This window comes from Babylonia areolata, chromosome 27 (assembly GCF_041734735.1).
Source record: "Babylonia areolata isolate BAREFJ2019XMU chromosome 27, ASM4173473v1, whole genome shotgun sequence".
In the NCBI taxonomy this organism is placed as follows: domain Eukaryota; kingdom Metazoa; phylum Mollusca; class Gastropoda; order Neogastropoda; family Buccinidae; genus Babylonia; species Babylonia areolata.
The window spans coordinates 37,890,114-37,918,050 of NC_134902.1; the positions used below are offsets into that span (position 1 = coordinate 37,890,114).

Below are 27,937 nucleotides of genomic sequence, written 5' to 3' on the forward strand. Positions count from 1 at the left end.
CAGAATGGCATTCGCGAGCAATGGCAAAATGTTCCACAGAAGAGAAAGACAGGCGTGTAGCGCACACGCTGTGTCCACTTGCTCACCCACGGACTGCACACTATCACCAGAAAACAGGGTGTCAGTCTGTGGCGGGCACCGCGGGCACCAAAACAAAGCGGACCTCCAGAGGTGCCAGACAGACATTGCTCCCACAGTCCAACTCTTAAAGAAAATAAATAAAAACAGAATTTCAAAAAAATGAAAAACAAAAAACTTCACAATATGTGACTAGCACAATCAGCGTGCGCACTCTTTCTTTTAATAAGGAGTGCATTCCAGAAAAGTCCATTTTATTTTATTTTTAAGTAAAATAATAAATAAAACAAATTAACATAGTGCACATGCACAAGTTTCAATGTCAGTGTTGAGCAAGCAGTGGTTCCCACCTCTGAGTTAGCCAATACCTGCCATGATAGACATGATCTTTATTATAACAATGACCAACATTTCACATGCCTTATTCAATACCTGGCATGATGGACATGTTGATCTGTATTATAGCAATGACCATGATTTTACCTGCCTTATCCAATACCTGCCAAGACAGACATGTAGATCTTTTTTTATAACGATGACCAATATTTTACCTGCCTTATCCAATAAATGGCATATCGACATGATCTTTATTATAACAATGTCAATCATTTTACCTGCCTTGGCCAATAAATGGCATGATAGACATGTTCATCTATACATATAGTATATTACAGAAACCATCATTTTACCTGCCTCAGCCAGCATCTGCCATGACAAAACAGGTTTTATCTGTATTATAACAATGACCATCAATTTACCTGACCCAACTAATACCTGCTGTGACAAAACAGGTTTATCTACATTACAGCAATGACATTTTACCTGCTGAAATCTTGGGGGAGGGGGGATTGTTTCAGACTTTCCTCTTATAACAGATGCCACTGGTTCTTACAGAGAAAAGACTTTGGTCTTGTGATGCATTGTGCAACTGTTGCTGTGTCCATGCTGTGTGGGTGGTGGTGTGGCTCTCTACAAACCAACACCTTCATCGCATGATGTGACACCAAAAATCTTCACTTCACCTTCAAGACCCCCATGACTTAGCCACCTGAGGGAAACCTGAGACGAGACTGAAAGCTTAGCGCAACACACACACACAAAGATTTTTGCAGGTAAAACATTTCCTTCGACAATGGACAGCAGACTTCTAAAGCATGCTGCCTTCCAGTTGACAGCAGTTCGTTCAGTCAGGCTTTCCCCATCAACATGTCCACACAACACCGAAATCAGCCAAAATCACTGGCATGTGTTAAACTCTGCACAGATTTCCAAGAAAGGAGACAGATTCTTGTGTGGGTGACCTCTGTTGTCAAAACTTCCAGACATGACTCAAAACACACACACACACACACACCACAACGCAACAGTAATTTTCAATGAGTGTGTCCACCCCACCCTGTTTTCCCAGAAACTGTCTTCATGCCACACTCCCACCTCCCACCTCCCTCTTCTCTCTCACTCTACCTGGGCTGGCTTATAGCTAAAGAGCTATCTCAGCAGCGCTTAGTTTGCTTAGCATAATGAAAATTTCTTTTGCTTAGCATTCAGAATTTTCTTTTGCTTTGCATCACAGTGATCTTCACGCTGCAAGTGCAAAGATCACTCATGCTACCCCATCCTGATGGTGAACTTAAGTTCCACACTTCATTGTGAAGCACTGCTCCAGCAGTGACTTGTGTAGGCAGGCCCTAGGTGTCCCTAACAGCCCATCAAACAGGGCCCTAGGTGTCCCTTACAGCCCATCAAACAGGGCCCTAGGTGTCCCTTACAGCCCATCAAACAGGGCCCTAGGTGTCCCTTACAGCCCATCAAACAGGGCCCTAGGTGTCCCTTACAGCCCATCAAACAGGGCCCTAGGTGTCCCTAACAGCCCATCAAACAGGGCCCTAAGTGTCCCTTACAGCCCATCAAACAGGGCCCTAGGTGTCCCTTACAACCCATCAAACAGGGCCCTAGGTGTCCCTTACAGCCCATCAAACAGGGCCCTAGGTGTCCCTTACAGCCCATCAAACAGGGCCCTAGGTGTCCCTAACAGCCCATCAAACAGGGCCCTAAGTGTCCCTTACAGCCCATCAAACAGGGCCCTAAGTGTCCCTTACAGCCCATCAAACAGGGCCCTAAGTGTCCCTTACAGCCCATCAAACAGGGCAGCTGGGAGAAGCTTAACACATGGCATCAGTCATCACTGCTGCAGAAGCCCCCTCCTTCCACTAATACACCAACAGACTTTCATCCATGAATGAATGAATGGATTCTAACTACATCAGCTCCTCTGGGTTAGTATGTGTAAAACGGTTTAAAACTCCAGCTACATAGATAAAATCTACATTATCTACAGTTCATCAATCAGTGTCTGGCTTTCTGAAAGTATAGGGGTGTTGTTGTTGTTGTTGTTGTTTGTTTCGGGGTGTGGTTTTTTGTTGTTGTTTTGGGGGCATTTTTGGGGGCTGGGGGTGTAGGTGTTGGGGCTTCTGGGGGCGGTGGTGGGAAGGATGAGGGGTAAGTGTGCACTTTATGGAGGTGTCCTTTCCACAGCTCTTCCAGTCTTTTTCCTTCTGCTTCCCCAGTTACTTTCCACAGGACAGACAGGAACACATCACTGGTGGGACAGGTATACACAATGCTGCTGGATGTGTCCTCTCCTTACCATTCATTTCTTACTGAACAAACAGCCTCTGCCCCTCTCTCTCTCTCTATTTTGAAGAGTCAGAAGCGGATGCTTTTTTTGGCTCCTGTTCTTCAGCCTTCAGATGGGAAGCATTTACCCGGACATTCCCAACCACTGCCCACAGCCTGTGGCCAAAGTGAGAACAATGTGCAGACTGTGTCGTCTTGCAGGCTTTCACAGATACCGAACGGTAGTACACACATACCCCTACAACACCCAAAAATGTTTCAACCCAAGAAAAATTTCCACCCTCCAATTTCCTTGAAAAAACAATTAATTTGCTTTTAAAAATGTTTGTGATGTTTGCAAAGCTATAAAATGAATCATACATCTTGATTTAAAAACACTATCTCATGAACTGTCATAAAAATGTAAAGTAACTGTGTAAAAGAGCAAACAAATCATGTAGGCTAGCTCCTCTGTTGTTTCTAGATCTATCTAACATCATCATTCATCTCATTTAAGAGGTTTTTGCTTTTTGTTTGGTTCCCATAACAACATATTTCCATTGCACTCTCCACGTACGTCTGATAGAAAAAAAAAAAAGCGTCCCTGTGTCAAGCATCAGTGTCTCATTTCCGTGATCAACAAGTTTTGCCACAGACCACAGGACTGAGAACCATTTTCCTCGCAGCTCTCCACACACAGCAGAATTGTGCCACATTCTGTCATCTCTCTCACGGTCTTCCACACACATTTCTTTTTCTGCCATGCAGCAAGTCAGCAAACCAGGTTTTCTCAAGGTTTTGATGAGAAGAATTACTATGTCACTTGCAGTTTTCCTCAGAGTTTTGACGCACAACTGTCTTCATCTCACTGCCTTCACACACACACACACACACACACAGATTCTTACACACACAAACTGAATACACACACACACACACAGATTCTTATACACACAAACTGGACATAAACACACACACACACAGATTCTTACACACACAAATTGTACATAAACACACACACACACAATTATCTCGCAAAACACAATTTGAACACACACACACACATTATCTCACACACATACATTGGACACACACAGTGACACACACACATTCTTTCACACGCACAATTTGGACACACACACACACACACACACACACACAGCAGGACTATCCCAGCTTCACAGCAGACAGACTGTAGACTCCCAATCCAGGTCAAAACATGGCACACACCTGCCAACACTGCACACAGTCCTGACGGCAGACACAAACCTGACACGCCTTCCCACAAACCTCGGTGACACTGAAACTGCACAGACACACTATCCAATCTTGTCAGCAGTGGTGGAGTTGAGGGTTCAAGAGTTCAAACCCCAGCCATGCCTTCCCACAATGCTCAGCCCATAGTCCCAATCACTGGCGGCACCAACACAGTGCAGACACATCATTCCAATCTCATTGGCAGCACCAACATGGCACCAACACATCATTCCATACTTGTTGATGGCACCAACACGGCACCGACACACTTCAATCTTGTTGGTGGCACTGACACATCATTCCAATCCTGTTGGTGGCACCGACACAGCACAGACACATCATTCCAATCTCGTTGGCTGCGGAGGCGGAGTTGAGGGGTGGAGGGTTCAAACCTCATTGCCCCCGAAGAAGAAGAAGTGACACTGGTGGATGAGGGTGAGGACAATCTCCTCAGGCAAGGGGGAGATCTGCAGCATCGACTCGTAGGAGGCAAACTCCATGCGCATGATTGTGGGCCACCAGCACCGAGACAGGTTCCGCTCGTCCATGTTGTTCTCCTCCTGACGCTCTGACACCCTGCACACACACATATTTATTTATCTATCAATATATCTATATCAATATATATATATATATATGTGTGTGTGTGTCTGTATGTCTGTGTGACCTATGTGTGAAGTGTGTGACCTGTGACCAATGTGTATGTGATACATACATACATACATACATGGATGGAGCATGGATGGATGGATGGATGGATGGATGTATATATCACATACACATAGGTCACAGGTCACACACTTCACACACACAGGTTACACAGACACACAGACACACACACACTCGCACACATACACATAAAGGTCATACATACATACACACACATCATACATATGCACACACACACACAGGTCACGCACTCAGGTTTGAATTTTCAAATTTCAAGTTTTAATTTTCCTGTCACTCCTATTGGAGTATGGAGGACCACTACGAAATAATGATTTCATGCCCAGAATAACCATTTCTAAATGCACAACAGCATCACACAAAAGCTGACAAAACACAAACATCTTTTAATCCTCTTGTTCTCCTTACAGCAGCAGCCGGCGCCACTCACACACGCGCTGTGCTTCGCATCGGCAGTCACCAGTGGCATGTGTGTGGTACTTTTCCATCACGTGCTGATGCCGTGACGATGCTCAACAGGCACTAAAAGTTAGTGGGAATTTCCCTACTATAGTCCAGTATTCTGGCATCACTATTTTTGGATGCTAGCACCACTTCCATTCACAAAGAAAGAAGGGAAACTGTGTGTGGAGAGTTGTGAATGAAACTGACCGATTTCCACAATGGCGTCGTCTGCTTGCACCAGTGAGTTCGAGGACTATTCAGCTGAAGAATTGGATCTTATTTTAGAAGTGTCGAAATATGATAAGAATGAAGAGTGTGAAGAATTAGAAGAAGATTCTGATGTACATTTAGGCTCCGATCAAGGAGAAGAAAGTGGTGAAAGCGATCCCGAGGACAACGTGCCACTCGCTGCTCTGCAAACCACGTGGCGACCAGCTACTCAGCCTACCAGCGTGGCCGCATTCCAGCAGCCGACAGGCCCTGTACATTCACTGCCAAGCACTGCCACCCCTCTGGATTATTTCTTTATGTTTATACCCCTCACATTTTTTCAGGTTGCAGCAGGAGAGACCAACAGATATGCACAACTAAAACGAGCAGCCCGGGGCACACCTGTCCCCCTATGGTTCGACACACCTGATGAAATGCGGGCCTATCTCTATGTGTTGATATTGATGGGGATCAATCATCTGCCACGTCTGTGGTGCTACTGGTCAACCAACCCTCACTTCAAGAATAACTGGATCAGCAGTGTCATGCCCAAAACACGGTTTTTCAAAATCAACCAGAATTTTCATCTGCGCAACACATCTAACACACCTGCACGTGATCACCTTGACTATGACCCCTTGTACAAGGTGAGAAATTTCATCAGCATGATTCTCCCTTTGTTCCGGACCAACTACCATCCAGGTCGTGAACTAAGTATTGATGAGGCAATGATCGGGTACAAGGGTTGGATATTTTTCAAGCAGTACATGCCAGCCAAGCCAACCAAATGGGGCATCAAGGTGTGGGAGATGTGTGACGTCAGGACAGGGTACTGCGTTGCATTTGATATTAACACCGGCCGTGCAAGTCGCAGAGACACCACCATCAGTCTTGGGCATGAAGTCGTTCACATGTTGGCATCACCTTTCTACCATCAAAACAGGCACCTGTATTTTAATCGTTTTTTCACCAGTGTCCCATTGATGACACACCTGGCCCAAAATGGGCCATATGCCTGTGCCACTGTCAACGTCAACCGCAGGGGGTTACCAGAGGAGGTCAAGACTGCCAAATTGAAAGAGAAGGGAAAATTGCTGCAGATGCAGAAGGGCTCGCTGATGGCCACAGTCTACAAAGACAACCGTCAGATCTACCTTCTCAGCACCAACCAGCCACCAGGTATGACGACAGCGGAGGACAAAGTGACGCCGACTGTCATCGCCAGCTACAAGTACATGGGTGGCGTTGACGAGTCAGACCAGTATCGCGCCTACTACCCTGTTGGTCATCAGAACAAGAAATGATGGCGCTACATTTTCCATTCTCTGGTCAACTTGTGCATTGTCCAGGCCTACCTCACCTGGGAAGTGTCACCTCATGACCCAGTGAACAAGACCTATGACGCGCACAGGAGACAGATCATCTCAGGTAGGCCGCAGCTTTCATTTCACAACACTAACGTGTATGTGCATGGGATAACTGCATGTTGGTGTGCTGTATTAGACTTATCATCGCATGTGACATATTTGGTGACATTTTGGTGACAGAGACATGACCTTTCAAATCCAGACACACAGAATCTCGCTCACATGACAGAATAAAGCCTCATGACCATACCTGCCGAATTTCATGACACTAGAGGTTTATTCTTGGTTGTGGTGAAGCCTCACATTAATCAACTTACAGCTAAAATTACTTCTTTTTTTTACCTTCTTTGAGCATATTACAAAAATTAAAAACCAATTTTGGTGACAAATATTTTTTAGGCACATACCTTTTTTGAAATTGGTCATACATGGGACATTCCATTATAAAATGGAATTTATCCCCAATCATAGACATGTTATAAACCTTACACAACCGTGACTGTCTTGGTTTACCACTACATCTCCCTATTTCTATTTCCAACTTATGATTCCTACTTCGAAATTTGAAGAAGCTAATAACATAAATATCAAGCATTTGACTTACGTATTTTTCTCTACCAAAATCACTCTTGAAATTTCAATGCTACAATCATTTATTGCTCACCCCTAGAGCCTGTCTGTATAAATTTTGAAAATTATCTGTCAACGCTATGCTGATATTCTTGCAGAAAGATTCTTTCTCTAAGGACTGAGCATACCAAACACAGTCATACCTTGTTTCTTTGAAAAAAAATTGTCTGCTATTACTCATCCATTTTGAAGAATAAATACTATTTCCCTATAAATCAAATCAAGTATATTTTTCATAATATTTTTCTGTGTTCAATAACACAAAGCTAGTCCAAAAGTGAACCAATCTCATTTTATATAATACACTAATAGGATAGATACTAATTTCTCCACACATAATTAGGTTCATAGTTTTCCTATTCACTTTGAACAAGCATTTCAAAAACTTTGGAACTAATTCTTCAAGGTATATTTACAATTTCATAGACCTGCATTTCTGCACCATATAACAAATCAGGAACAATCATAGACTGATACATGTCAATAACAATATGTACAGGTAAATTTGAATTTCTAGCTGACTGAAGTAATGAAAACAGCTTTATAAGCCTGTTCATAATTTTTTTTTTTTTTTTTTTAGCTTCATAAAAACTGCCATTTGTGCTGAACTTAATACCTAGATACCTAAAAGAATCAACAACATCTAAACGCACGCACACACGCACGCACACACACAATGATGAAGATTAAGTGCATTTCCCTTTTGTTAGTGGCATGGTGGCCCAGTGGTAAAATGCCCAACTTGGAAGTAAGTGTCAACAGGTTTAATCCCCATACAAGGACCAATATTTTTAGTTCCCCCCCCCCCCCCCCCCCAACCACCTCCACAAGACCTTAATGGTTGTCTGGGTGCTTGTGAGACAAGAAAGAAAAGTACACGCGAGACGTGCCTTGTGCTTACCTGTATAAATGAGAGACGAGATACTTGAGCACTTCAAAGTTCTGCTCCGGTAACTTCTTGATGACACCACGCAGCATCAGCAGACGGCTGCTTTTGTCCGGCATTCCTGACGACACGACAATACACCTTTACTTCATCAGACATTCCTGACAACACCACAACACACCTTTACTTCATCAGACATTCCTGACAACACCACAACACACCTTTACTTCATCAAACACACCTTTACTTCATCAGACATTCCTGACAACACCACAACACACCTTTACTTCATCAGACATTCCTGACAACACCACAACACACCTTTACTTCATCAGACATTCCTGACAACACCACAACACACCTTTACTTCATCAGACATTCCTGACAACACCACAACACACCTTTACTTCATCAGACATTCCTGACAACACACCTTTACTTCATCAGACATTCCTGACAACACCACAACACACCTTTACTTCATCAGACATTCCTGACAACACACCTTTACTTCATCAGACATTCCTGACAACACCACAACACACCTTTACTTCATCAGACATTCCTGACAACACCACAACACACCTTTACTTCATCAAACACACCTTTACTTCATCAGACATTCCTGACAACACACCTTTACTTCATCAAACACACCTTTACTTTATCAGACATTCCTGACAACACCACAACACACCTTTACTTTATCAGACATTCCTGACAACACCACAACACACCTTTACTTCATCAGACATTCCTGACAACACCACAACACACCTTTACTTCATCAGACATTCCTGACAACACCACAACACACCTTTACTTCATCAGACATTCCTGACAACACCACAACACACCACAACACACCTTTACTTCATCAGACATTCCTGACAACACCACAACACACCTTTACTTCATCAGACATTCCTGACAACACCACAACACACCTTTACTTCATCAGACATTCCTGACAACACCACAACACACCTTTACTTCATCAGACATTCCTGACAACACCACAACACACCTTTACTTCATCAGACATTCCTGACAACACACCTTTACTTCATCAGACATTCCTGACAACACCACAACACACCTTTACTTCATCAGACATTCCTGACAACACCACAACACACCTTTACTTCATCAGACATTCCTGACAACAACACAACACACCTTTACTTCATCAGACATTCCTGACAACACCACAATACACCTTTACTTCATCAAACACACCTTTACTTCATCAGACATTCCTGACAACACCACAACACACCTTTACTTCATCAGACATTCCTGACAACAACACAACACACCTTTACTTCATCAGACATTCCTGACAACACCACAACACACCTTTACTTCATCAGACATTCCTGACAACACACCTTTACTTCATCAGACATTCCTGACAACACCACAACACACATTTACTTCATCAGACATTCCTGACAACACACCTTTACTTCATCAGACATTCCTGACAACACCACAACCCACCTTTACTTCATCAGACATTCCTGACAACACACCTTTACTTCATCAGACATTCCTGACAACACCACAACACACCTTTACTTCATCAGACATTCCTGACAACACACCTTTACTTCATCAGACATTCCTGACAACACACCTTTACTTCATCAGACATTCCTGACAACACACCTTTACTTCATCAGACATTCCTGACAACACACCTTTACTTCATCAGACATTCCTGACAACACCACAACACACCTTTACTTCATCAGACATTCCTGACAACACACCTTTACTTCATCAGACATTCCTGACAACACCACAACACACCTCATCAGGTGTATACGACAACACAACACACCTGGCCGTCACTTCACTTTTTTTCTCTCTTCAAATGATTGTTAAAATCTTTTCTTTCTTTTTTCTTTTTTTCCTCCAATATTTTAAGTCAAACATTTTACAATGCTCAACATTCAACACTGATTCAGAACACCTTTTTAGAAAAAAAATTTTTTTTTTTTTTTAAATCTGTGAACATTTCATTTATGAGTGCTCACTTGAAAAAAAGATATGGCACTTGCTTTTACATGTATACACAGAAAATCACAGTGGCACTCACTCACAGAAATGTATACAAACAAACCATGTCAGAGAAACATGCCCATTCCCAATAAATGCCACACGCACTGAATTTACATCAAATGACTCTCGTGCTAGACATACCTGCAGCCTCCATGAGTTCAGCGTGCAGGGCGCGGGGCACCAGAGGCTCTGACAGGTCGTTGAAGAAACTCTTCAGCACTGTGGCCACTGCGTTGATGGGGATGTCCAGGGACAGGATGTCCACGTTGGGGTCTGCACACACACCACAACACACGCTGCACTGTACTGAATCCTGTTGTATTGTGTGGTGTTGTGTTGTATTGCATAGTGTTGTGTTGTGTTGTACTGTACTGTACTGTACTGTACTGCAGTGTGTTCTACTGTATTGTACTGTACTGTGGTGTGTGGTTTGGTGTTGTGTTGTGTTGCATTGTGTTGTACTGAACTGTACTGTACTGTACTGCATCGTGTTGTACTGCATTGCACTGTTGTGTTACACTGCATTGCGTTGCATCGTGTTGTACTGAACTGTACTGCACTGCACTGTGTTGTACTGTATTGTGTTGTGTTGTGTTGTGCCATCACACCATCGATCGCCTCAAAGAAATAAAAGCAGAGAGAGGGAGCGGCCGAAAGTCTAACATGAAAGGTAGAGCACGATGCTTTGCAAATCAAACAAATATCGGCATCATTTCCAAACCAACATTGCGCAAATTTCTTCAAAACGGAACAGAGTCTCTGTGGGCCTTTCCAAATACAATAGACTGAGCAACACACTAGACGCCACGTTCTTGGCATCAGAGATCTTTTCCCATCCCTCTTGGCAGCCTCTGTGCGTGTGCGTGTGTGGATGTGTGTGTTTGTGTGGATGTGTGGGTCTGTGTTTTTGAGTGCGTTTGTGAATGCGCGAGAGTGTAAGTGTACACAAGTGTCAGGAGAGATCTGTGTACGGGTGTGTGTGTGTGTATATATATATATATATATATATATATATATATATATATATATATATATATATATATATATATATATATATATCTTTGTATATATGTGTGGGGGTTGGGGGTGGGAGATATGGGCGTATATGTGTGTGCTTGTACAAGTAAGTGTTCATCTCTGTGAGTGTGTGTTTGCGTGCGTGTGTGTGTGTGTGTGTGTGTGTGTGCCGTGGAAGCTGCGATACGTAGGCTAGAAATGAGTGTGTGGAGGAGGGGGTTGGAGGAGGTGCAAGGTAATGTGTGTGTGTGTGTGTGTGTGTGTTGGAGCTCATGTACGTTTATATGTATTTGACTGTACTTTCATATCTGTGAAACTGCATGTTTGGTGCATTTCTGTTATGCATGTGTGGGTGTATGTGTGAATGTGTGTCGTCATATTTTACATTCATTCGCTTAATTATCACCATTGTTGTCTTATTTATTTATTTATTTATTTTTTATTATTATCATTTTATTAGTATTACTATTATTATTACTACTACCTTTTTCTATATTATAATTATTATTTATTTATTTATTTATTTATTTATGTAAGCTTATCTATATGGTTTGTCCGAGCGCAGTGACGCCTCCTTGAGCAACTGAAACTGAAAACTGTACTGAATTGAACTGTACTACACTGAATTGAACTGTACTGTATTGCACTGTGTTGTACTGTATTGTGTCTTATGTCAGGTCAGGTCATTAGATCTGCTACTGGTAACCTGTAATCCAGTACATCGCAGCCTTGAGTGAGACTCGGCTTGCAGGCGAAGGCGAGCTCTGTGAACGGGGATCTGGTTACACCTTCTTCTGGAGTGGACGAGGAAGCGAAGAGCGACGTGAGGCTGGTGTTGGTTTTGCAGTAAAAACAGCACTTGTCAGCAAGCTAGCTGGAATCCCAAAGGGAGTCAACGATAGGCTTATGACCATGAAACTCCCACTGGCATCTGGCCAGAAGCACCTCACCATTGTCAGTGCCTACGCCCCAACCATGACCAACCCGGATGAAGTGAAGGCGAAGTTCTACGAGGACCTTCACTCTGTCATTGCTGCCATCCCTAAAGCAGACAAGCTCATTATTCTTGGGGACTTCAATGCTAGAGTTGGCTCTGACTACATCTCCTGGGATGGAGTGATTGGAAAGCATGGTGTGGGCCACTGCAACCCAAATGGATTGCTTTTGCTTCAGACATGTGCAGAGCACGAACTGCTGATAACCAACACAGTTTTCTGCCTCCCTACCCGTAACAGGACGTCATGGATGCACCCTCGCTCAAAGCATTGGCATCTCATCGATTATGTCATCGTCAGGAAAAGGGATAGGCAAGATGTACGTGTAACAAAGACCATGTGCGGCGCCGAGTGTTGGACAGATCATCGCCTTGTAGTCTCGAAGCTGAATATTCGAATCCAGCCAAAGAGACGCCCCCAAGGCCAGAAGGCTCCAAAACGGCTCAACATCGCTAAGCTGAAAAACATCACCATCAAACAGTCCTTTGTGGAGCTGCTGGAAGATCGTCTGGAATCCGCCTCTCTGAACAACCAGAATGTGGAGTCTGACTGGAGGACCCTGCGTGAGCTGATCTATAGTACAGCTTCAGAGACCCTGGGACCCATGATCAGAAAGCACAAAGACTGGTTTGATGAAAACTGTGATGAAATCAAGCAGCTTCTGGATGAGAAACGCCGTCTGCATCAAGCCCACCTGAGCAACCCAAAGTCCACATCAAAAAAGGATGCGTACAATGCCATCCGCAGGACTGTTCAGCAAAAGTTACGCCAGATGCAGGATAAGTGGCTGAGTGACAAAGCTGATGAGATCCAGGGATATGCTGACAGGCACGATATGAAGAGGTTCTATGATGCCTTAAAAGAAGTCTACGGCCCCACATCCTCAGGATCATCCCCCCTCCTCAGTGCAGATGGGAATACCTTGATCACCGAGAAGGAGAACATTCTCGAACGATGGGCTGAGCACTTCAACAGTGTCTTAAATCGCCCTTCCTCCATAAATGATGAAGCCATAGACCGTCTCCCACAAGTCCCCACCAACGAAGCACTGGACGATCCGCCAACACTTCTTGAGACCCAGAAAGCAATCCGTCTGCTATCCAGTGGCAAAGCACCTGGCTCAGACTCCATACCAGCAGAGGTCTACAAGGATGGAGGCACTGTGCTGACTGAGAAGCTTCATCAGCTGTACTCACTCATGTGGAAAGAAGAGACGATCCCCCAGGATTTCAAAGATGCATCTATCATTCACTTGTACAAGCGAAAGGGGAACCGGCAAGCCTGTGATAACCATCGGGGCATTTCCCTGCTCTCCATCGCAGGCAAGATACTTGCCAGGATCCTACTAAACCGCCTCACAGCACACCTTGACCAAGGTCATTTGCCTGAGAGCCAATGTGGATTCCGGAAAGAGCGCGGAACCACCGACATGGTGTTTGCTGCAAGGCAGCTGCAAGAGAAATGTCAGGAGCAAAATGCTGACCTGTTCTCCACCTATGTCGACCTCACTAAGGCCTTTGACACCGTGAGTAGAGAGGGACTGTGGAAGATCATGGCCAAGTACGGATGCCCTCGGAAATTTATTTCCTTGGTCAGCCAATTCCATGAAGGCATGCAGGCTCGAGTCCAGGACAATGGTGAAACATCTGCTCCTTTTCCTGTCACAAATGGTGTCAAGCAAGGCTGCGTCCTGGCTCCAACGCTGTTCAGCCTCATGTTCTCTGCAATGCTTACTGATGCCTTCAGAGATGGCGATGTTGGAATTGGCCTAAAGTACCGAACAGATGGCAAGCTGTTTAACCTCAGAAGGCTTCAAGCAAAAACGAAGGTCATGACAGATATCATCAGAGACTTTTTGTTTGCTGATGACTGTGCCCTCAACGCTGGATCTGAAGCTGACATGCAACTCAGCGTCAACAAGTTTGCCACTGCCAGCAGGAACTTCGGCCTTACCATCAGCACGAGGAAAACTGAAGTTCTCCATCAGCCAGCCCCAGGGAAACCCTATGTTGAGCCCAACATCACAGTCAACGGTCAGAGACTCAGTGCGGTGGAGCGGTTCACATACCTTGGCAGCACACTGTCACGAAATGCGACCATCGACGATGAAGTGAATGTCAGGATTGCAAGAGCAAGTGCAACTTTTGGTAGACTCAATGCAAATGTCTGGAACAGAAGAGGCATTAGTCTTGAGACCAAGCTAAAGGTCTACAGAGCAGTAGTTCTCCCCACACTACTGTACGGCTGCGAAACTTGGACAGTGTACCAACGACATGCCAAGAAGCTGAACCACTTCCACACAACATGCCTCAGGAAGCTACTGAACATCAAGTGGCAAGACAGGACCCCAGACACAGAGGTGCTCGCAAAAGCCACCCTTCCCAGCATCTTCACCATCCTGATGCAGTCCCAGCTTCGCTGGGCTGGACACGTGGCGCGCATGCCAGACCATCGGCTGCCCAAAAGGCTCTTCTATGGCGAGCTGCAACAAGGGAAGAGATCACACGGAGGTCAGAAGAAGCGCTTCAGAGATACTCTGAAGGTCTCTCTGAAAGCGTTTGATATCAACCCTGACTCCTGGGAGGAATCTGCAGTGGACCGTAACAAATGGCGCGCTGCTGTGCACAAAGGCGCCAAGTTGTGCGAGGCCAGCAGGACTGCTGCAGCTGTTCAGAAGAGACAGGCCAGAAAGTCACGGGCAAACAAGCTCCCTGACAATGATATGCCTGTCTTTGTCTGCCCCAACTGTCAGCGAACATTTCGTGCGCAGATTGGACTATACAGCCATCTGCGCACTCACAGATAGACTCATGAGCATCCTTCCCCCCACCCCACCACCACCCTCCCCCCATCCCCCATCTGGATGACAACGATGGTCATCATCGATCTCGATGGACACACCACCACTGTATTGTGTTGTGTTGTACTGAATTGAACTGTACTATACTGTATTGCATTGTGTTGTACTGCATTGTATTGTACTGTATTGTACTGCATTGTATTGTGTTGTGCTGAACTGTACTGTATTGTACTGAACTGTGTTGTATTGCAATGCAATGCATTACTTCAGACTTTCGTGTATTAGTCTTTTCTCACAACAGATTTCTCTGTGTGAATTTGAGCTGCTTTCCCCAGGGAGAGCGTGCTGCTACAGTGAGAGCGCCACTTTTTTCTTCTTTTTCTGGCAGCAAGTGTATTCGTTTTTCTATCGAAGTGTATTTTACAACAGAATTTTGCCAGGGACAACCCTTTTGTTACCATGGGTTCTTTTACATATGCTAAAAGCATGCTACATCTCCGTTTATCGTCTCATTCAAATGACTAGGACTAGCCTCCAGACCACCACTGAAGGTCTAGTGCAGGGGGACAAAATACTGGTGAGTGCAGAATTTGAACCAGTGCACTCAGATTCCCTCGCTTCCTAGTCGGACACGTCACCAGGCCAACACTCGACTGAGAGATACAGTCACCTGCAGTGTTGGTCCAGAAAAGCTCCCAACCCTGACAGTGTCACAGGATACCAGTGACAGACGTCCACCTGTGATGCAGATCAACACACAAGTCACCCTGGCAAAGCGGTCAGTGTTGTTGACTCATCACTGGGAGGATGCCGATTCGAGCCCCACTGAGTTGCTTTCAGCCCATGGCTGGCTCCTACCCTGAGTTGAGTGTGCTAAGGGTTCAAATGGGAAGACTGGGAACACACAGTTGAAGGACATCCACCACACAGATGCATCTGTGGGAGAGCTGCTCAACTTTCCTGACCAACACCACAGGTGTCTGTACCTCTGGTGCCTGGCTGACACCAAGATAAATCATGAGAGTACAGCTTTGTCCCACACCTAAACGGGGACTTCAAGAGCAGCAGCAACATCACGATCACCCCATCATCATTCATCAGAATATAGGGAGGAAATATCTCAAATTCTGGGTCATACACACACATACACACAAAATTCAATGTACATGTCCTGACACACCATAACAGGCACGTGTGCAGACTCACCTTCCTGGAACTTGGAGACTAGCAGCTCTCCTGGGGCACGGTTTCCAGGGATACGGTAAATGCCCTCCGTGCACATCCCTGCACACACAGGTCAGCAAGTGTGTCAACTCCCTCCCACCAACATGACACACACTCTCTGTGTACTCTACTCTACTACAACCATAGCACTTGCACTCCAGACTACAAATGTTTCTTCTTCTTCTTCTTTCCTCGTGGGCTTTTGTGTGTTGACTGTTTTAACCCCTGCCATGGAGGCAGACATGCTCTTGTTTTCAGGGGGAGACTACAGATGCTCAGGTACAGTCCACTCATTTATATACCTTCTAAAACAACATCCCTTAACACACATCTTTTTTTTTTCTTTTCTTTTTTTTAAAGATTTGTATTGTAATAGCTTAACATTTTACAAAGCAATGAACTCAGAAACCGATAGAAAACAAACAAAAATTGCTCCTTCCTTGCACTGGGTTTGATTCCAGAATACATACGTTCACACAGACAACTTAATCTGACTCGACATGAAACTGACAACATAAGTCATAAGTTTAATTTTTGTGTTTTCTCAAAGCAGGTCAACAACATTTTTTAAATGAAGGGTGCAGGCTAGAAGAGGGAAAGAGAAAGCATATCCTTGCAGAAAAACAGTGACCCTGATAGTAGACCATTTCCAGATGGAACGTTCTTCTTTTAGAGGTAAGCATGCACCACAATTTCCCCAAGTGCCTGGCCTTTCACATACTTAAATCCGTTAAGTGTCAATGCTGGAAGTGCTGAATCCCAAGAACATGATGAACCTCAGCACATTTTTTTAAAAATATCTATCCTGAATGATGCACTTTCACCACAGACACCCAGGAATGAACATGCCCTCTCAATGAACATTTATAGCTACCATAAACAAAATGAACGCTTCCAATGCTCCACACTGCACCTTCTGCCTGTGAGTGTTCTTTCATGAAACAAAACAAAATGAAAAAACCCAAAGTACATTCCCTGCAGCAGACAGGGGTGTCCATCTGATGAATGAGAAGATTCCCTGCAGCATCTGCTCCAGAAATTCCTACCAGCTACTGACACCTCTGAATGGCTGAAAAAGAGCTGAAGAATGATTACACCTTGGGGAAGCTCGCTGAGACAGCATAACACAGGCAGCACTGGAGATTTCTGGTGGTGGTCATGTGTACTACAGTGCAAGAAAAGGATTTATGTCAGTAATCAACTCCATTCAGCCTTTCCAGCCAGCTCACACCAAGTGATGAGGAAGAAAACAAACTTTGGGAAGAAATGACTGATTCTATGAAACCTTAGTCTAATAAGAGAGGAACAAGCCCTACGGCTATGTTGAGCACCTGCAGAGTACAGCTGCCTTCATCACAGACACTGGAGTGTCCTTCTCACCAACGAGAAGAAGACAACAGAGGAACAAGACAACCTATATCACTCAAAACGGTTGTCAGCTTCAAAGTCGTTCACAATGGAAATGTAGCGTTTGATGGCAACCATAGAAAGTGACTGCCACTTCATTTGGACTTTGAGCATGCACCCCCGTATCAAAGACAGGCATGACAGCCGAGTGGTAAAACAGCGTACTGTTAAAAGCATTTGACTTTCAATCTGACAGTCCTGGGTACAAATCCAGGTTACTGCGCCTGGTGGGATTAAAGGTGGAGATTTTTCCCATCTCCCAGGTCAGCACAACTGCTTGTGCATGAAAGCCCTTCATGCATACAAGCATGCAGAAGATCAAATACACAATTTAAAAAGTCTTATCTACATCAGTGTTCAGTGGATAATGGAAAAGAGAACATACACAGCACACACACATGGAGTACTGCTACAAACACGGCAGGGTAAAAACAGTCATGCACGTAAAAGCTCACTCGTTCACACTAGTCATAGGTGTTGCACACACACACACACACACACACACACACACACACACACACACACAGGGCCAGCCCCATGCACACACACACACACACACACTGGGCCAGCCCCCTGAACACACACACACACACACTGGGCCAGCCCCCTGCACACACACACACACACACACACACACACACAGGGCCAGCCCCATGCACACACACACACACACACACTGGGCCAGCCCCATGCACACACACACACACACACACACTGGGCCAGCCCCCTGAACACACACACACACACACTGGGCCAGCCCCCTGCACACACACACACACACACACACACACAGGGCCAGCCCCATGCACACACACACACACACACACTGGGCCAGCCCCCTGAACACACACACACACACACTGGGCCAGCCCCCTGCACACACACACACACACACACACACACACAGGGCCAGCCCCATGCACACACACACACACACACACAGGGCCAGCCCCCTGCGCACACACACACACACACACACACACACACACACACACACACACACACACACACTCACACACACACACAGGGCCAGCCCCATGCACACACACACACACACACACACACAAAGGGCCAGCCCCCTGCGCACACACACACACACAGGGCCAGCCCCATGCACACACACACACACACACACACACACACACACACACACACACACACACACACACACACACACACACACACACACACACAGGGCCAGCCCCATGCACACACACACACAGGGCCAGCCCCCTGCACACACACACACACACACACACACACACACACACAGAGCCAGCCCCATACACACACACACACACAGGGCCAGCCCCATGCAGACACACACACACACACACACACACACACACACACACACACACACACACAGGGCCAGCCCCATACACACACACACACACACACACACACACACACACACACACACAGGGCCAGCCCCATACACACACACACACACACACAGGGCCAGCCCCATGCACACACACACACACACACACACACACACACACACACACACACACACACAGCACCAGCATACCTTCACTCTCGATGAAGGTGATGCACTTCTCCACAAACAGCGGCACCAGGGGGGTGGTGGGGGAGGTGGGGAAGTCCTCCAAATAGCAGCCGCTCTGTGACGGGGAGAAGGCTTTGCTCTCCTTCTTCTTGTACTTCCTCTTCTGCGTCTCCTTGGTCCGCTTCTCCTGCACACACACAGCACTTACTTCACCTCTGTTTTCCTGTTGAACACGCACATGCACACACACACATACATGCATACATACACCCATGCACATACACAAAGCACACACACACACACACATGTACACACATACATACAGTAATAAAACACCAGTAAATAAAACAACAGAAAAACAACAGTAAAACACCACTAAATAAAATATCAATAAAACACCAGTAAATAAAACAACAGCAAATCACAGTAAAACACCAGTAAATAAAACAACAGCAAAACACAGTAAAACACCAGTATATAAAACAACAGCAAAACACAGTAAAACACCAGTAAATAAAACAACAGCAAATCACAGTAAAACACCAGTAAATAAAACAACAGCAAATCACAGTAAAACACCAGTAAATAAAACAACAGCAAAACACAGTAAAACATCAGTATATAAAACAACAGTAAAACACAGTACAACACCGGTATATAAAACAACAGTAAAACACAGTACAACACCAGTAAATAAAACAACAGCAAAAGACAGTACAACACCGGTATATAAAACAACAGTAAAACACAGTACAACACCGGTATATAAAACAACAGTAAAACACAGTAAAACACCAGTATATAAAACAACAGCAAAACACAGTACAACACCGGTATATAAAACAACAGTACAACACCAGTATATAAAACAACAGCAAAACACAGTACAACACCGGTATATAAAACAACAGTACAACACCAGTATATAAAACAACAGTAAAACACAGTACAATACCAGTACAAAAAAACATCAGTAAAACACAGTAAAACACCAGTATATAAAACAACAGTAAAACACAGTGAAACACCAGTATATAAAACATCAGTACAACACCAGTATATAAAACAACAGTAAAACACCAGTATATAAAACATCAGTACAACACCAGTATATAAAACAACAGCAAAACACAGTACAACACCGGTATATAAAACAACAGCAAAACACAGTACAACACCAGTATATAAAACATCAGTACAACACCAGTATATAAAACAACAGCAAAACACAGTACAACACGAGCACAGTCACAACAGGACAACAGCAGACAACACTGACCCAGGACAGCACTCACAGTGAAACACCATTCTAATGCACAATGTCACAATAAAATCCATCATCATACTACTGCATTACAGATGGGGACAGCTGTACCATTTGTCAGGCATCACATCACAGTCTTGAACTTGTTTTATCTTGTTCACAAGCCTGTGATAGGTGTGTTTTCATATATACCCAACAAAAAATACTGTTGTTTTTGTCAAAAGGACATCCCCCCCCCCCCCAAATAAAATTCAAGTTTAACAAGGTTACCATGACCCACATGGGCAGACTCTGGCAGGGGTCTGATTCCAGTTATGTTCAAAGGGGCAGAGACTGTAAGTCACTACAGCTAGTGACCTCCCTTAGTACATTACCTCCCTTCTGTGTGCTATGCTGTGCGCACATTCTTTTCCAGCAAAAAAGGGCAGGAAAGTAGCTGCAGCTAGTGACCTACCTCAGTACATTACCTCCCTTCTTTATCTCTATGCAGCGCCCTCTTTTCCGGCCAAAAAAGGGACAGGACTTACCTCTTCCTTCAACCGCCTCCTCTCCTCCTTCTTGCGGTTCTTCTCTGGGTCTCTGAGGGTCTTGAAGCCAGGGATTCGGTGACTCCAGTGACCGCTGTCGTTGAGGTCATACACTCCTTCCTCCAGACTGCCTGGCCCCCCACACTGCCCACACAACAACACTGTCACCATCCAGACTACCTGGCCCCCACACTGCCCACACAGCAACAACACTGTCACCATCCAGACTGCCATGCCCCCCACACTGCTCACACAACAACAACACAGTCACCATCCAGACTACCTGGCCCCCACACTGCCAATACAGCAACAACACTGTCACCATCCAGACTGCCCTGCCCCCCACACTGCCCACACAACAACAACACTGTCACCATCCAGACTGCCTGGCCCCCCACACTGCCCACACAACAACACTGTCACCATCCAGACTGCCCTGCCCCCCACACTGCCCACACAACAACAACACTGTCACCATCCAGACTGCCTGGCCCCCCACACTGCCCACACAACAACACTGTCACCATCCAGACTGCCTGGCCCCCCACACTGCCCACACAACAACAACACTGTCACCATCCAGACTGCCCTGCCCCCCACACTGCCCACACAACAACAACACTGTCACCATCCAGACTGCCTGGCCCCCCACACTGCCCACACAACAACACTGTCACCATCCAGACTGCCTGGCCCCCCACACTGCTCACACAACAACACTGTCACCATCCTGACTGCCCTGCCCCCCACACTGCCCACACAACAACAACACTGTCACCATCCAGACTGCCTGGCCCCCCACACTGCCCACACAACAACAACACTGTCATCATCCAGATTGCCCTGCCCCCCACACTGCCCACACAACAACAACACTGTCATCATCCACACTGCCTGGCACCCACACTCCCCACACAACAACAACACTGTCACCATCCAGACTGCCTGGCCCCTCACACTGCCCACACAACAACAACACTGTCACCATCCAGACTGCCTGGCACCCCATACTGCCCACACAGTAACACTGTGTCATCATCCAGACTGCCCTGCCCCCACACTGCCCACACAACAACAACACTGTCACCATCCAGACTGCCTGGCACCCCATACTGTCCACACAACAACAACACTGTCACCATCCAGACTGCCTAGCACCCCATACTGCCCACACAACAACACTGTCATCATCCAGACTGCCCTGCCCCCACACTGCCCACACAACAACACTGTCACCATCCAGACTGCCTGGCCCCCCACACTGCCCACACAACAACACTACTGTGTCACCATCCAGACTGCCCTGCCCACCACACTGCCCACACAACAACAACACTGTCACCATCCAGACTGCCTGGCCCCCACTCAACAACATTACTGTGTCACCATCCAGACTGCCTGGCCCCCCACACTGCCCACACAACAACAACACTGTCACCATCCAGACTGCCATGCCCACTACACTGCCTACACAACAATAACACTGTCATCATCCAGACTGCCTGGCCCCCCACACTGCCCACACAACAATAACACTGTCACCATCCAGACTGCCTGGCCCCCCACACTGCCCACACAACAACAATACTGCGTCACCATCCTGACTGCCTGGCACCCCACACTGCCCACACAACAATAACACTGTGTCATCATCCAGACTGCCTGGCCCCCCACACTGCCCACACAACAACAACACTGTCACCATCCAGACTGCCCTGCCCCCCACACTGCCCACACAACAATAACACAGTGTCATCATCCAGACTGCCTGGCCCCCCACACTGCCCACACAACAACAACACTGTCACCATCCAGACTGCCTGCCCCCCACACTGCCCACACAACAATAACACTGTCACTATCCAGACTGCCTGGCCCCCCACACTGCCCACACAACAACACTGTGTCACCATCCAGACTGCCTGGCCCCCCACACTGCCCACACAACAACAACACTGTGTCACCATCCAGACTGCCTGGCCCCCCACACTGCCCACACAACAACAACACTGTGTCACCATCCAGACTGCCCTGCCCCCCACACTGACAACAATAACACTGTGTCATCATCCACATTTCCCACACAACAATAACACTGTGTCATCATCCACATTTCCCACACAACAATAACACTGTGTCACCATCCAGACTGCCTGGCCCCCCACACTGACAACAACAATAACACTGTGTCACCATCCAGACTGCCTGGCCCCTCACACTGCCCACAAAACAACAACACTGTGTCACCATGTTCAAGTCCACAACTGGCTTCCATGGCTAAGTTATGCATCTTGCAATCATCATCACAAACCCTGTGTGAAGGTGACACAACAGAATACACTAATGACGCTTTCACACAAATCATTCTATTTAGACACACACAGTTTCCTACGCAGACCACAAAACATTCTGTGTCAAGGGAGTGTGGGGTGTGTGGACTTGTTGCACTCACCCTTCCTGGCAACGTCTGAAACTGCCGCACAGATTCCATCAGCACTTCGTCCCCATCACCTCCTGAAAACACAGCACACACATCGTCACTGACCTGTCAGTAGGGACACACCTGACACACACCTCTTTTCTCTTTTCACAGCTTGAAGCAGACAATAAAATGCTTCAATTTACCATCTTTCTTGACACACACCTGTTGTCATCTCACATGACACACACCTCTTTTCTGTTTAAACTGCTTGAAGCAGACAGTGAAGTACTTTGAATTTAACATCTGACCTGACACACACCTGTTGCCATCTGACCTGACACGCACATTTTGCCATCTAACCTGACAAAAACATGCTGCCATCTGACCCGACACACACCTCTTTTCTATTTTAACTGCTTGAAGCAGACAGTGAAGTACTTTGAATTTAACATCTGACCTGACACACACCTGTTGCCATTTAACCTGACACACACCTGTTGCCATCTGACCTGACACGCACCTCTTTTCTGTTTTAACTGCTTGAAGCAGACAGTATTCTGAATCTGAATTTATCTTCTGAAATAACGATGCAGCACCCGACCCATACAAACTACAACAAGAATCAGACACACACTCACACATACATACACACATACAAATGCATGTATGCACGTATGCATGTATGCACACACACACACACACACACACACACGCACGCACGCACGCACGCACGCATGCACGCACACACTTAAAAACACATACGTCAGACACTGTGCTGTGGTCCGATTTTGCAAGTTGAAAACATCTGCATTTTTTAAGCAGATCTGAAGACACTGACAGTCAGTCTCCTTGAAGGTGTCATGAAGAGGTATTACAGGAGATGGATGCTACATATCGGTACTCCCTTTGCATGAAGTGTTTAGTTTCACAACAAACCCACAGCTTGGGGACATCAATGAGATGCCTTCATTTCGACCACACGCACATGGACACATAGGCCTGACTAGCGTGTTGGGTCTATATGTAAGTCAGGCATCTGCTTCCTTTTTTTTCTTTCTTTCTTTCTTCTTGTTTTAAAGATTTGGTGCAGCTTACTGGATCACTCTGCATGCTCTGACGCCTCCCTGAATACTAAACTGACCTGAGACAGTGGGCATGTGTGTAAAGAACAAAGATCAGAAAGGTACTGTGGCAAACTGTTCTTGACAGAGTGGTATGCAATGGGAAAGAAGTTTACACTGTATTCAATAATCAACAGGCGGCCAGTGAAAGCCCCTTAGGACAGGAGTGATGTGACCAAACTTTGTGGACTTTCTTCAGTATGGGCAAGAAGTTTACACTACATTCTATAATCAACAGGCAGCTGGTGAAAGTCTCTTAGGACAAGAGTGATGTGATCGGCTGCATACTTTCCAGACCTGCTCACAACCCTAGCTGCATCACTGTGAAACCACCTGCAGACAATGAATCTGTGTGTGTGTGCATGTTTGAAGGCTGCCATAGGGCTTGTGCAGCAGTCCAACAAACTGGAGGGTGGGAGGAGGGGGGCAGATACAGACCTGGCGGGGAGGTCAGGAGGTCACCGTCGGAGAGAGGAGGACTGAGGGGGGCGTTGCTCTGCTTCAGGCCAGACTTGAACTTGCCCCGACGTAACGACTGTCGCTGTCGCTCCTGACGACTGGCCTGCAGCTCGTCACCTGTCCCCTCGCTGCCCTCTGACCCTGACAGGTGACTTCCTGTTGTCCATGTCATAACACAAAGGTCAGGTTTCAAACTTCCCACATGCTTTTTACACTCAACATAATGTTCAGCAACTGCTGCTTTCAGAGTCTACCTTACAGGACTATCAGGTTTGATCTTGTCATAATGTGCTGTGATTGTTTTATCTCAACTCTTCTCAAAGTAAATGCAGCTTTTATATGAATTTAAAAATAACCCTTGGGGGCACATGAATAAAATAAACACAAACATAACACACTATATAGGTAAAATATCAAACTAAATCACATGGCTTACCATAACTCACAGAGTGCACATGCTTACACAAAAACACATGCTTACACAAAAACAAAGGCATGTGCAGAGGCACCACAGAGAGAGAGAGAGAGAGAGAGAGAGAGAGAGAGAGTGTGTGTGTCTGTGTATGTCTGTGTGTGAGTGCCCGAGTCTCAATGTGACAGTGTGCCAATGTGTGTGTGTGTGTGTGTGGATGCATGTGTGTGCAAGAGAAACCCTCACACACAAACACTGCCAACAAACCATACTGGCAACACACACCAGCACCAAGAGTGAGGACCTCACCTGCGGCATGTTTGTGTCGATGTCTCCGTGACGACAGCAGCCCTGAGGCAGAGGAACTGCGGTGCTTGCTCTTCTTCTGCTGCCATGTCGACCGCGGGGCCCGGCGGCTCCGCTCTGACCCGTTCTTGTCCCTCTCCAAGGAGCTGAACTCAGAGTCTTCAGAGTCTGAGCCATCTGCAAGCAGGCAGGGCCAAATTTTTTTTCCAATCTCCCAGGTCAACAGATGTGCAGACCCGCTAGTACTGAACCCTTTTTGTGTGAATATGCATGCTGAAGATCAAGTGCGCATGTTCAAGATCCTGTAATCCATGTCAGCGTTTGGTGGGTTACGGAAACAATATACCCAGCATTCACACCCCCAAAACAGACTATGGATGCCTATACGGCAGAGTTTAAAAAGGCCATGGGCATTTAAGTCCACTTATACATATAACTGAACATGTGAGTCACAGCCCACAAACACAACAGCAGTCATGTCCTATGTCGAATGACATCTCTTTTGATGCCACAACCTCAGTGAGTCGTGAAGAAAGGCACACAAGTCATTGGCCAACGAACTCCATGGGTCTGTTCTCAAGCTGCATGAGCAAACAATCCAGCATAGCAAAGGATGAACATTCGCTGGGTTGACAACCTCAGATTAAGAGGGTTTTATATTTGAATGATGCTCACCCAACATGAAAACTGGCAGTCTCTCAGCCCATAATTATAGCAGTGTTCAGTCAGTCTGAATCATGACAGCACTGTCCAGTCAGTCTGAATCATGACAGCACTGTCCAGTCAGTCTGAATCATGACAGCAGTATCCAGTTGGTCTGAATCATGACAGCAGTATCCAGTTGGTCTGAATCGTGTTGACAGCAGTGTTCGGTCAGTCTGAATAATGTTGACAGCAGTATCCAGTCGGTCTGAATCATTTTGACAGTGTATTCAGTCAGTCTGAATCATGTTGACAGCACTGTTCAGTCAGTCTGAATCATGTTGACAGCACTGTTCAGTCAGTCTGAATCATGTTGACAGCACTGTTCAGTCGGTCTGAATCATGTTTACAGCAGTATTCAGTCAGTCTGAATCATGACAGCAGTGTTCAGTCAGTCTGAATCATGTTGACGGCAGTGTTCAGTCAGTTTGAATCATGACAGCAATGTTCAGTCAGTTTGAATCATGACAGCAATGTTCAGTCAGTCTGAACCATGACAGCAATGTTCAGTCAGTCTGAACCATGACAGCAGTGTTCAGTCAGTCTGAATCATGACAGCAATGTTCAGTCAGTCTGAACCATGACAGCAGTGTTCAGTCAGTCTGAATCATGACAGCAATGTTCAGTCAGTCTGAACCATGACAGCAATGTTCAGTCAGTCTGAACCATGACAGCAGTGTTCAGTCAGTCTGAATCATGACAGCAGTGTTCAGTCAGTCTGAATCATTGTGTTGTTGTGGTGATGTCAGTGTTGTGTAACAGAAGTTACATGTCTGCTTTTACACACATATTATCTTTAAATGTATGCACACATGCAGACACCCCCACACACACACACACATGCAAACACACACACACACACACACATGCAAACACACACACACACACATCCAAACTTGGAGGATCGGATCCTGTACAAACACACACACAAAGTGACACACACACACCCCTGCACACCCCCCCACACACACACACACACACACACAGAGGGAGACGTACCATGGGGGTGGTTGTGGCGCGGGGACTTGGAGGATCGGATCCTGTGCACTTGACCTTGGGGCAGTGCGTCCTCCACCACAGCGTAGTCCCCCTCCGTGTCCTCATAGGCCACGGCGTCCTGAAACACCATGGATCTCACTTCACTGCATCTGTTTGGTTTGTACTGTGTTACTTTTATGTGTACTGTGTTACTTTTATGTGTACTGTGTTACTGTGTTACTTTTATGTGTACTGTGTTACTTTTATGTGTATTGTGTTACTTTTATGTGTATTGTATTGTCTTACTCTCTTTTTGTCACAGGAGATTTCTCTGTGTCAAATTCAGGCTGCTATACCCAGGGAGAGTGCGTCGCTACATCAAGAGTGCCACCCATTTTTTGGGTTGTTTTTTTCCACACAGAAAATGAGTAACTGGATGTGTCAGTCCAGAAAGGCGGCATCCCAGGAGTTCCTGGTTGTGTAGAACATGCCACAATGGTTTGGGATGCAATCCAAAGAACAAGGGCAGAGAAAAAGAACCTTGACTG

The 27,937-nt window shown here is 46.0% G+C and overlaps 1 protein-coding gene across 3 annotated transcripts in view; it reads right to left on the reverse strand.

Annotated features, from left to right (window-relative positions):
- Positions 1 to 664: 664 nt before the first annotated feature.
- Positions 665 to 27,937, reverse strand: part of LOC143301495 (rho GTPase-activating protein 190-like) — a 75,906-nt gene continuing 48,633 nt past the window's right edge. For all 3 annotated transcript variants that reach the window (XM_076615816.1, XM_076615817.1, XM_076615815.1), the window contains 10 exons: positions 27,411 to 27,528; positions 25,713 to 25,886; positions 24,971 to 25,147; positions 23,442 to 23,503; positions 20,990 to 21,133; positions 19,220 to 19,385; positions 16,261 to 16,338; positions 10,384 to 10,515; positions 8,191 to 8,296; positions 665 to 4,527 (listed from right to left, as the gene is read on the reverse strand). In XM_076615816.1, coding sequence (XP_076471931.1) covers positions 4,338 to 4,527; positions 8,191 to 8,296; positions 10,384 to 10,515; positions 16,261 to 16,338; positions 19,220 to 19,385; positions 20,990 to 21,133; positions 23,442 to 23,503; positions 24,971 to 25,147; positions 25,713 to 25,886; positions 27,411 to 27,528 — 1,347 coding nt within the window. In that variant the 3' untranslated portion in view covers positions 665 to 4,337. The remainder of the gene's footprint in view (positions 4,528 to 8,190; positions 8,297 to 10,383; positions 10,516 to 16,260; positions 16,339 to 19,219; positions 19,386 to 20,989; positions 21,134 to 23,441; positions 23,504 to 24,970; positions 25,148 to 25,712; positions 25,887 to 27,410; positions 27,529 to 27,937) is intronic.